The sequence below is a fragment of the Miscanthus floridulus genome, chromosome 16 (assembly GCF_019320115.1).
Source record: "Miscanthus floridulus cultivar M001 chromosome 16, ASM1932011v1, whole genome shotgun sequence".
Taxonomy (NCBI): domain Eukaryota; kingdom Viridiplantae; phylum Streptophyta; class Magnoliopsida; order Poales; family Poaceae; genus Miscanthus; species Miscanthus floridulus.
In genome coordinates this window covers 42457720-42470307 of record NC_089595.1, presented here as the reverse complement: position 1 = coordinate 42470307, position 12588 = coordinate 42457720, and the positions used below count along the sequence as shown (strand labels likewise).

Genomic DNA, 12588 nt, shown 5'->3' with positions numbered 1-12588 from the left:
GCGCTACTCTTAGCTCGGTTGTAGACCTTTTATGTTATCGAAGCTTGGAGCTGTTTGCTAGGACGGCTGTAAGACCTTCGAGGACGCTCGTCAGAAGCACGTTGTTTGTATGATTAAACTCTTATTCTTAATTACAATGATACGTAAATATTTTACGTATTCGAGAAAAAAAGAGAAAAGTTGTGAAATTTCGATGGTACTAAAGGAAGGGTTAAAATATCTGATGGCATTAACGGAATTTGCTCTTGTTTTTCCTGGCGTCGTTTTTTTTTTTTACGATTCGGCACGATTCGGCGTTGTCCGGGTAAACTTGACGAACGTGAACTTCACGACTAATGTGGGCCTATAGTGGCCGCGCGGGCGGCTCGGCCCATAACGAAGCCGTTAGGGTTTCCCCTCGTAGTTGCCGTGCTTCATATACAGAGTCTCTCACGCTCCCGCCGCCGCCGCTTCCATTTCCACCCGCTCGCGCCGCCGCCGCAGGAGCATCTCAACTCCGCCTCGAGCCCTCCAGCTCGCCGGTTGCAGCCATGGTGAGATCTCCCTCGTCCTTACTCTCGCGTTTGTCGCATCTTCGCTGCGCTGCAGCCATGCATTTGGCCTCGCCCTTACCAACTCCTGACGTGCGACGGCTCTTGTTTCTGGTTCCAGGTGAAGTACTCGAGGGAGCCGACCAACCCCACCAAGTGTAAGCTTCTTTACCGAGGATTTCCATGTCCATTTGTGCATCTGCGGGTTTTCTGATTCGCGTGTGGTTCTCTTTTATTCGTTGCAGCCACCAAGGCCATGGGCCGTGACCTCCGTGTTCACTTCAAGGTGAGAGATCCCCCTACCTGCCTCCCGACCGAGATCCTGTTTCAAGAGATCTCATGATTTGTTTGCTTTATTTTTGTGCTGCGTTCGGTTATAGCATAGGTATAGTAGAAAGTTCCCCTTTACTGTTCAAGTAGTGTATGCCGTTCAACTCACCGGTATCACCGATCATATCCCACCTTTTTTTATTGTTATTGTTCCTTTCCGTAATGCTGTTTGCAGTTGTCTTCTTTGTCTTAGTATGATATGTAAATGCTTTTGGAAGCACGGTACTGTGAATTCACCTGACTAATGCTGTATTTCCTAAGCCCTCGTAGAATTTCCATCTAGTTGAGTTTCTTCTTTTAGTGATCTCTGTAATTGCGGCAGCTTATTTGGTTAAGGCACCAGGCGCCAAAAGAATGTGCTTACATATCCCGGTAAACCTTTAGAATGCCAGCTTCTTTGTTATTGGGTGGACCAGGTTTCACAATTTGATTCCAATTAGATTAGTAACTGATGTATACTTGAGTTTCTTATTTTAGTGAATCTCTGTAAGTGGCAGCTTAAGGCACCAGGCGCCAAAAGAATGTGCTTACATACACTGGTAAACCTTTAGAATGCCAGCTTTGTTGTTATTGGGTGGACCAGGCGTCGTAACTTGGTTCCAATTAGATTAGTAAATGATGCTATTTTGTCCTGTTGCTGCCGTGCAAGCTGCTCTGTGGTTGAATGGCATGCATTTTACCGCTTTTGTGGTATATATGCTGCCAAATGAACTGTCTGATGTTGAAGTAAATGGTTATGTTTGTGTGCTAAAGAAAAATTAGACTTTCTTTATTGAAATTTTCTTATTGATAACTCCATTAAGCGCAGTTGCACAGTGCTCTACTGTTTGTGGGTGGCATTCCTGTTTGTAATGTTGGTCTCTGTAGTTGAATACCCTAAAGAAAAAAGCAGGATGCTGTGCTATATACTGGCAGTATCCCCGGATACTTTAGGAACACCATGATCATCGTTATTGGGTGAACCGCTGGTCATGCCCATGTGTTGGACAACTCCATGTCAATTGGTTCAGTAAATGATGGCACATTTGTTTTTTTTTCACATATTTCTTAGCTAGGGTGTGATAATGGTTGTGATAATTTCTGTGTCTATGATGGCACACAATATGGCACAGTGCTCTAATGTTTGTGGGTGACATTCTTGTTTGTAGTGTTGGTCTCTGTAGTTGAATACCCTAAAGATAAAAGCAGGATGCTGTGCTATATACTAGTAGTATCCCCGTAAACTTTAGGAACACCATGATCATCGTTATTGGGTGAACCGTTGGTCATGTCCATGTGTTGGACATCTCCGTGTCAATTGGTTCAGTAAATGATGGCACATTTGTTTATTCACATATTTCTTAGCTAGAGTGTGATACTTTGATCAGCAGTTTATTTGATTAAGGCACCAGGTGGCAAAAGAACGTGCTTACATATCCTGGTAAGAATGCCAGCTTCATTGTTATTAGGTGGACCAGGTTTCACAACTTGATTCCAATTAGATTAGTAAGTGATGTCTACTTGTGTTTCTTCTTTTAGTGAATCTCTGTGATTGCGGCAGCTTAAGGCATCAGGTGCCAAAAGAATGTGCTTACATATACTGGTAAACCTTTAGAATGCCAGCTTTGTTGTTATTAGGTGGACCAGGTGTTGCAACTTGGCTCCAATTAGATTTGTAAATGATGCCATTTTGGCCTGTTTGTTTATTTGGTGAATTCTTTGTTGCTGCCGTGCAAGCTGCTCTGGTTGAATGGCATGCATTTTCCCACTTCTGTGGGATATATGCTGCCAAATGAACTGTCAGATGTTGAAGTAAATGGTTGTGTTTGTGTGCTAAAGGAAAATTAGACTTCCTTTGTTGAAATTTTCTCGTTGATAATATCATTAAGCGCAGCTGCACAGTGCTCTACTGTTTGCAGGTGACATTCCTGGTTGTAGTATTTGTCTCTGTAGTTGAATACCCTAAAGAAAAAAGCAGGATGCTGTGCTATATACTAGCAGTATCCCCGTAAACTTTAGGAACACCATGATCATTGTTATTGGGTGAACTGCTGGTCCTGTCCATGTGTTGGACAACTCCATGTCAATTGGTTCAGTAAATGATGGCACATTTGTTTTTTCACATATTTCTTAGCTAGGGTGTGATAATGGTTGTGATAATTTCTGTTTTCATCCATAATGATGGCACCCAATATTGTTCACTTGCTGACGTTATTTGTTCTTGGATACGATGTGGGCATATTTTGGTGTTCGTTAATGCTCGTCATACTTGCAGAACACCCGTGAAACAGCTTTTGCCCTCAGGAAGTTGTCACTCACCAAGGCCAAGAGGTACCTTGAGGATGTGATTGCCCACAAGCAGGCCATCCCATTCCGCAGGTATTGTGGTGGTGTTGGGCGTACTGCTCAGGCTAAGTCTCGCCACTCAAATGGGCAGGGACGCTGGCCTGTCAAGTCTGCTAGATTCATTCTAGACCTTCTCAAGAATGCAGAGAGCAATGCTGAGGTCTACAATTCTACTGTGCTCTGTCAGACCTATCTTTGCTTTCATAGTATTATGCTAATTATGTGAATTTCTGCGCTGCAGGTAAAAGGTCTTGATGTGGATACCCTCTATGTGTCGCACATTCAAGTGAACCAGGCTCAGAAGCAGCGGCGCAGGACCTACCGCGCTCATGGACGCATCAACCGTAAGTCTTATCTGATGTTTAAGTTTGCTATATGCTATGAACGGTTCTTTATTTGCAGCGTAACATCCTGTTTACCTACCTGGTGCAGCTTACATGTCCTCCCCGTGCCACATCGAGCTCATCTTGTCGGAGAAGGAAGAGCCCGTGAAGAAAGAGGTATGTGGTTGTATACTCTTTGTGCCTGATTTTATTCGATTCCAAGCAAGGGATTAATGTTGTGCTATTTTGGTCAATGGTTTCTTCTTTCAGGCTGAATCCCAGATCGCAACCAGGAAGGCTTAGAGAAGGGTGTCATCTTCTGTGATTGGCTGAGTGAAAATTTTGGCTGATTATTTGTCGTCTCATATTGTACCTGAGTATTTTTTGCATGTGCTTTGTCACTTTGATCACTGCCTGAACTGCACATACAATTCACCAGTCTTGAGAATTGTCTATGGTTGTTTTCATATTTGTGCTGATGGTGATGTCAATGGTCGTGTTAATTTGCAATTTTGCTGGTAGATGACCTTTGAACTAGAATGGTATGCGCGATCTGCAGCGGGCGCCTGGTCATCGTGTTCATGTGCTATATTCGAAGCCATACGTATCCTCGTGTATCGCATGCCTATTTTAGCTTTTTCTATTAACAGTGGTTTCTATTTCCAGTGGCATCATATGGTCTTTTCATACCACTTGCCATGCCTTGGTTCTCATCGGAGAAATTAGCAGGCACAGGTATCGTATGGTGGTAATAGTAACAATCATTCTAACGGGAAACATAGATATATGATAAAAATTAGATGTGGATACAGTATTGATTCACAATCGGATGAAGAGCAACGGATGACCTAGGCTGCTGACTGGTGTGCACCGCAGCACCATTGTGCACGAGGCGAGGCTGGGAGCCCTGATGCTAAAGAGACCCAGTCATAACATGGGGAGGTGCATCCATGAAGAACAGTTCATCTGATGGCAAAAGGGAAGTTGCATCCACGGAGAACATAGATATTGTTTTGCATGCTTAATAAAGTAATTTATGTTGAGGAGAAGCACTGTAAGGCTGGTCTTAGTGGATAGTTTTATAGTGTTGTTTCCAAGACTGTCACGTCATGTAGATTGAAATGAAACTTGATGAAACATCCACTCTCAATGCTCTATAGTTTCATAGGCATTTAATTTCATGACTAATAGAGAGTTGATAATTGTGTCATTTATTATCTCTTCTTAAATACACTGACATGTCATCAAAAATGCCTATGTGGCAACCTATTTAATGCAAATGAAATTCAAACGAAACTCCCACTAAGACTAGCCTAAATGAGCTGTTTCCTATCTCAATATTTGTTAACTATAGGTACATTATTGTAGGCATAATCTTTGATCAATTAAATGCAATGATATATCTAGTGGAAGTGCAACCAATTTAGACTGAGAGCAAGTACTGCTACAGATCTGGTGCAAGAGTTCAGGAAATGGATAGGATGTGGTACAAGAATTTAGGAAATGACAGATGTGGTACAAGAAGTGGTTAGTATAGAGCTCCATAACGCATAGCAGAAAAGTAAAAAAAAAAGGCATATTGAAAAGACGGTAAAGATATGGCAGTACCCAATCTTGAGGCGAGGTATACAACAACACTATATATTTTTTTGTTTCTAAAACTAAGTCATGCATATCAGGTGGTGAAAAATGGAGGGCAATCCTATTATGGTTCAGATAAGTGAGGTTCCTACATAAGAATTGCATAGATGCATTACCAGGTGTAGGTCAAGGTGTCATTAGTTTCTTTACTGCAGAACTCGCTTACTTGGCGTTTGTTACTTTTGTTCTCTGGATCACAAAAATCTAGAAGCAACCATGATAAATGGTAGGGCAAGGGTTCCACAAATTGTAATGATATTTTGAGTTTGTCTATGATGGCGTACTTATAATACTGATGACATATTGATCCTTGTATCAATTACGACTAAAAATGAAAACTATCTCCATATCCTACAACAGAGAAGAAAGTAAATGAGGTCCAGAGATTTCAGTAGTGCCTTACTTTAATTATAACCATAGTATTTTGAAGTTCGGAAAATAAACTCAGAACTGTTTCGCTTGTAGTATTAGAAAATGATCAATATTATATTATGCAAGACAAAGATAATACCTGAACAAGACTCCCTCCACCAAAAATGCAAATATTGCTTTTCAATTAAACATATAAAAAATACTGATGCTTATTGTTGGGACACGCTGAGGGTCTGTACAAACCTTCTTGTTGGATTCGAAGGTCCAGGAGCCCATCGGTCCAATGACGAGTGACATGACGATGTAGAGTCGGTATAGCAGAGCCTTGTACTCAGCAGAATTATTGGTTGCCTTAAAGTGTAGTTATATGTACTTGAAGTGTTATACTTTTTGTAAGAAGAGAAGAATGTCAACCCTCATGCAATTAAGCATCAGAGATCCATCAAAGTACATTAGCTAGCATTCAAGGTCGAGTGTAGCGGGTGGCGACCGGATTTCAGTCCACTCGGCCATGAAATTGGTTAGAATATGTGACTTGATGGCCATGCGGGGCACATAGGCAAAAGTCTATGGCCTAAGTTCCATTTCCCTGTTGACGATTCTCCTAGTAGCTTCATCGTTGTTGATAACCTTGGCGATTGAAAATGGCATCACTACTGATATCAAATGACCTTTGAAATCATGGAGCAATCTGTACTTAGTGAAAGCTGATGAGCATAGTGAAAAAGGAGCTTCTATACCTAGTGATACGAGTAACGGCGAATCTAGTAGTGAGGTGGCGGTGGGGGGCTTGAGCCCCCCTAGTACCAGATTGGCAACGGCTAAAAAAATAGTAGACAACTCTTTTTATTGATGCTAGTTACTCCCAACTTGTGCAATCATGTGAGCCATCTTAGTTATGGATATACTGCAACTTCCGAGGTTTGGTGATTGATTTTATTAGATGAGTTGTGATGTATGTATCACTTATGTTTAACATTTGGAGATGTGTCAGGTTGCCCAATAAATCTGGTAGGAGAACAATATCACCACATCCTTGTCGAGGAAGGTATCTAAGATGAACAAGCTTCACTATATGATCAAGTCCATGATATCGTAGACTATATGTGTTTTATAAGTCTAGCACCTAAACACACGCATGTTCTCAGCAATAAAAGGTGAATTAAACCTCCAAAACACTGAGAGCAATCGTAGTCGTAGAAGGTCAACAATGCTCTCAAACTCACTCTAATCGCCCTTTTTAGTTACTGAAAGACGAGCTATAGCCTTCCTCCGGTTTGAAAACGATGTCTTCTTGCAATGACTTTGTGATGGTGATTTCACATATGAGATTTTGGACTTTGGAGGAGTCCATTGATTTTGTACAATCAACTAATGTCTGAAATGGTAAAATCATGCTCCTATTAATGAGTTCCATGAAGTAACTATTAGCCATTTCATTGTCTAATTTCCCAAGGCTCTTAGTTGAGTAACCTCCTGCTGCCCCTCCTACATAGTACATCAATGGAGGATATTTCTTGGGGGCTCTATGGGCTTAGTGGCACTAGGGGCTCAAGCCCCCACTGCCACCACACCACTAGATTTGCCCCTAGTCGTTGGAGCTCTAGCTTTTTTACGTGATGTGAGTCATTACTTCTGCTTTTGGTAGTATGAGATGAACATTATATTTGTACAGTACCCAGAGTTCCTGGGTTTAGCCATTGAGCCACACACCATCATGTGGACGAATCAGTTACATGGACGAAGGGCCCTAGCTTCATTGTAGTACATTGCATGATGACTAGTACACAGCTACACGTGTGCATTGTATTATTATTGCAATGTTGCTGCCAAAGATTTGAACAAACACACTAAAGTCTAGATCGAAAATGGTCATGGGATTAGGGAAGGAGAAGGGTGACATGGGTCCACTTGTAATTGGGGTGGAGAGAGAGGGCGGAAGTTACCGGGGCCATTTTGAGCCATAAAAAACTGTAGTGGTGTGCATGCTGGTACGTCCTGCACGTGGGCTCAAGGCCGCGACAGGCATAGGTAGTGGCATATCTCTAAGTACATGGCGAATTATAATGGCAGTGTCACTGTATGATGAATTGTAAATTTAGAAGCGTGACATTGATAATGCTATGATCTAATTAACCCTATGTATACTGATTTTGTTCTATAAAAATAATTTGTACCAGTGTGGCTAAACCTTCTCCAGTGCAATTTTTCGCATTCCTTGTGAGCCCACGGTCTCATCTATGAGCCTATGGACATGTTTGGTATAGTTTAAGTTGATTATGATTAAAATAAGCTGAAACTAGCAACCAAACATTGCACTTTTCAACCACTTTAATAATTGAAAGCTTAATCAGATATGATTTCCCCAGCACTCTATCAAACAAGGTCTATGACTGTGGTGATGTCGCCCTGCTGTCTTCATGTGCCATATATGGTTTAGTTATTTTTAGGCATTTTGTTGCTTGATGGAACAATAGTAATAAATAATAACATGGTCCAGGTATATGTCTCAAGAAGACATGGCTTTGAATTTAGAAACAACTAATATATTTATTTATATTTAGAAAAGATTAGGGGACATTAAAACACTTATTACATTTTAAAAACTCTTCGTATTAGAACAAACATGGCTTTGAATATGGAAATAATTAATATATTTTATTTATATTTAAAACATTAGGGGATAATAAAAGACTTGTTATATTTTTATATGCTCTACCCGCTAAGCTACAGGCGTGCTTAGTGCAAATGGACAAATAAGTGTATGTTATTGAATGATGTGCGTCTCGCTGACGTGTATGGCATAATTGTAGATGCGGATTTTAATCATATCTGATAGTGAGATGTTGAGGTGGACAGCTTGCATATCGAGATAGAACCTCTAGTGGGACTTAGGATTATAAGCGCGTTGCTGCAGGAACTACTAATTTAGAATGAAATTTAACTATTTATATAGTTCTTAGGAAGAGATTAACTATTATAAACTAATGTTAGTGGATAGCGTGATACGCTGATGTGAATAACTAAATATATGTTAGTGAATGATGTGTCTTCGCTGACATGCATATCATAATTGCTTGTACTAGTGGACTTTAATTGCAAGTGATAGTCGACTGCTGAGGTGGACACCTTGCATGTAAAGAAAATATTCTAGTGGGGTTTAGAATTATAAGAGATATAGATATAAATATAAATTGGATTTTGGACTTGGCGAACATCTCAAAGGTGAAGTAGATTGGCCATTAGACCTTGTAAAAATAACCCAACTCTGAGCGCTCGAACCACTTGGGCAGAGCTAACCACTTGAGTAGTCACTGCAATGTAGACAGAAGTGGTTCAAGCGACGAATGTGGTGCTTGCACAAGGTGCCATGACTAAAGGCCACGAGGCGGTCGGACTTGGAGAAATCAAGGAGTTTGTTGCGCTTTTTTAGAAACGCTAGATGTAATTCCTTAGGGACTCGCTGTCCTTTTGCCTATAGCTTTGATCTTTTGAAAATCCTAGAAGTTGGCTAGCCTAGTGTAGGTCCCCTGGAAGTTGTCGACGATGAGCCACTTGAGGCCAGCCTAGTCCTAGATAGAACCTATCGGGAGGTTTTAGAGCCAATTCTAAGTCATGTCAGGCATAGTGGTAGATACTGGATGGGCCACAAATTTGTTGTCGTTCACTAATCTGGAGGGGAGTTGGTATGTAGTCCTCACGCCATGTGCTAGGGTTTAACTGCACATTGTACTTCTCTAGGCCCTGCACCCTGAAGCATTCAAGAAATATGACATAACAGATCCGAGAGTCGAATGCTCTTGGGCCGGTATGCTAGTTTGTCACCCACCATATTATCTAGTGGTTGTATGCTGTAGTTGTTGCCATGGTACTGAGTAGGCACATTATGAACTAGTGGTGCCTGTGTGGCCCATGGTGGATCATCTAGTGGGGCATATTTCAAAATAGTCCTTTCTAATTGTTAGAGAACTTTCCAAGATAGGTTGACCTTATTTCCGATGTGTCTAGGTGGAACCGGGCAAACCATCAAGAAATGTTTCCATCTTCAGACTTTTACCCATGGCTGGCAACTCATTCCCACCCTTTATGTGTTCCCTCACTCATTTGGAGCTCTCTTCGACTGCAGAACACGTACACTACACATATATATGGACTTTGGGAGAGATTTGAGGGAATTCAAGTCAAGACTACTTCGTGGAGAGTGTGCTTTCTGGTGGATACTTTGTGGGGAGGCTCCTAGAGGTGTGTACTCTGTTTGAAACCCACAGATTTGGCGTGGTGAATTTTTGGTAGCTCAAGGGAGCGTAACTGAATCTTGGTGAATTTTTGGTGCTCCAACATGGATTAGATGGTGGTAGCATTAACCTAGTACCACAGGAAAAATCCGGTTATTTCTTGTTCTTGCTTCATTTCAATTTTTGTATTATCTTGTGATTTGCTCCTCTTTTAGGTGCAAGAATATTATGTGGCAAATATGACAGATTCTCCATGTTATTATGTGCTTAGTCATATACTAGCTTCAAACCTTATCTTGGAGTGATCTTTACTAAGGATCTTTGTGGCCCTAAGGACTTGATTTGGTGTGATCTTTTTAGTCCTAGGTCTTAACCATGCAGGGGTGAGTAGATTTGCATAATCAAAAGTTGTTCCTTAAATTTTTGAAGCCGAAACCACACCCCACCCCCTCTTGGACCATTCGGTCCTTTCACCACAGTGTTTGAAGTGGTTTCAGACCAGGATAGGAGAGAGAGAGGATGACATGGGGAAAGAGTGGAATTAGAAAGTTTAGTAGATGACCCATACAAATATAGCTTTAATGGTTACTAGCTAGTCTTACTACAAGTCTACAACAACTAGCCAGCCTATCAGACCCATAATCTATGCATTGTGCGCTGCGGTTTCTATAAAGAGCTTTTTGCTGACGTGGTTATTATAGAAACTAAGGCCTTGTTTAGATGCCACCAAAATTCCAAGTTTTTTCACTCTCTCTCCATCACATCAATTTAAAGTGGTTACATGGTTGTGGCCACCCTTATGGTAAAAGGTAGTAGTATGTCAAAATTTAACACTATTAATTTCAGATAACTTCAAAACGTTACTTATTTAATAGTGGTGCCAATGGGACATATGACTCCAATATAGAAACCAAATCCAGGGCAATCTGTTGATTTCACCATCACCTATAGTATAGCAAATATACACGGGCACTCTTTGGGCACCTAATAGAAAACTCAAGTATGCAGAATCATATACATTTACATCTTGTATTCACTTTATAACTTTTTTCTCACAATATATAGTACAAGAAAAAAAAAACGTTTGATCGATCACACACACACACACACACACACACACACACACACACAGAGAGAGAGAGAGAGAGAGAGAGAGAGAGAGAGAGAGAGAGAGAGAGAGAGAGAGAGAGAGAGAGAGAGAGAGAGAGAGTCCTAGCTTTAGTTTAGGTATCGTATAAGCTAGATTCAGACTTGTATGTACCTTACACATACACATACATGCATACGCGAAACGTCATTTATGGATGGTGGCCGATGCCGGGGCTCGGCACCGATCCCTCCGGTATCCAGCTGTTGTTCTCCGGATGGTCGACCTCTGTTCCTGGCGCCGCCGGCGGTGACGGCACTGCCACTTCTTGTACCAACTGCCGAGGTGAGGTGGTGCTAGTTATAGAACTGGCCGCAGGGCTAGTACAGGAAACAGTACTCTTGCTCTTCGGTTGTGCATGGTGATCACTTAGCATCATCCTATCTCGAGCTAGACAAGGTGAAAATGATGCTAGGAGGACAACGAAGAAGATCACCGTTGTCACTTGAGAAGCCATTGCAGAATGGTCAGTGGGAGCTAGAAAGAGAGGCAAATCTGGGCTTGAATGTATGCGTGTGTGGTTGATGGAGAATGCGAGCAACTTGGCCCTATTTATAGGAGTGAGTGGAGCTCTGCAACTAGCACATATATATGTTACGACAAAATAGCAGTGAGCAAGTGGTTCCTTCTTAGGCTTTTAGAGAATAATGGGTTGACGTCAACATATAGCAGTGAGCAAGTAGTCAATATATAGAATTTGTCTCTGGGAGTACACTTTAAATTCAGTATTAAAAGTTTGATACAAGCTAGTTAGCAAAGACACAGTAAAGAGAAATAAGATTTATGGAATCCAAAATTTGAATATAGTTTTTGGTCAATGCTTAATTAGTTTGAAAGATTAACTTCACTAATTATAGTTTTGGTAAGTACTGTAAGAAACTAGTCATGAAAGAAATGAAATTAAATAACATATAGCTCCGATAAACCTTTTGCAATGCAAGGACTAACTTTTAACACAATGTCATATATAAATAACTGCAGAAATGAAGTTTTTTAATGCGTAACTAACTGAACCAGTGTTCACCCAAACAGCCGCTAAATGGTAAACGGTGGTGAGCTGTTTTGTTTACAAGGTAAATGGAAATTCAACATTAACAGTTTAAATGGTAAAAACATGGAGGAAAATGGTCTAAACGCCACAAATGGAACGGAGGTAAACTGTACGAAACAGGCTAAACGGTTGATTAGACGAACACCGGGTTAATTCAGTTGAGTTTTACCTACATAAATTTGTGTAATTGACTTTAGGGCTTCTCTCATGGTCCTATGTGGAACTCGAATGAGTCAATTTCATCGCCGGAGAACGCCGACTCATTGAGGAGACAGAGAGGAGTTGATGAAAGGTCTTGCATCGGTTCATCCGAATAATGAATCGAGGACGCGCCGTTGGGCCCTCCTTGGCCGCAGAGTTCACCATCGGTCACGCCGCGCGGGCCCTTGGTCTCGCCTGCCGCCGCCGCCCGCGCTGCTTGGGCCCCTCTGCCACCGGTGTTCGAGGACCATGGCGCAGCTCAGGAGAGCTCGTTCGGGAACGACCCACGTCCCTGCTCGGGGAGCTCGTCCAGGCAAGGCATGACCTGCGCCGCCGCTCGGGGGGAGCCCGTCCGGCTGCGACCTGCGCCGCTCGGGGGAGCTGGTCCATCCGTGACCCGCAGTGCCACTCGGGAGACCTCATCCGGGCGTGA

The 12588-nt window shown here is 41.9% G+C and overlaps 1 protein-coding gene and 3 non-coding genes across 4 annotated transcripts; all 4 read left to right on the top strand.

The window, feature by feature from the left end:
• Positions 1 to 369: 369 nt before the first annotated feature.
• LOC136513158 (large ribosomal subunit protein uL22) lies at positions 370 to 3961 on the top strand. The gene is made up of 7 exons (XM_066507148.1): positions 370 to 533; positions 652 to 688; positions 776 to 816; positions 3115 to 3345; positions 3427 to 3529; positions 3618 to 3685; positions 3779 to 3961. Exons 1-7 carry the CDS (start codon positions 531 to 533, stop codon positions 3809 to 3811), a joined length of 516 nt encoding a protein of 171 aa, XP_066363245.1. The 5' UTR covers positions 370 to 530; the 3' UTR covers positions 3812 to 3961.
• Positions 1743 to 1887, top strand: LOC136514665 (small nucleolar RNA snoR74). The gene has a single exon (XR_010773807.1). It is a non-coding gene; the product is annotated as a small nucleolar RNA snoR74 (small nucleolar RNA).
• LOC136514664 (small nucleolar RNA snoR74) lies at positions 2039 to 2183 on the top strand. The gene has a single exon (XR_010773806.1). It is a non-coding gene; the product is annotated as a small nucleolar RNA snoR74 (small nucleolar RNA).
• Positions 2808 to 2952, top strand: LOC136514663 (small nucleolar RNA snoR74). The gene has a single exon (XR_010773805.1). It is a non-coding gene; the product is annotated as a small nucleolar RNA snoR74 (small nucleolar RNA).
• Positions 3962 to 12588: the final 8627 nt, after the last annotated feature.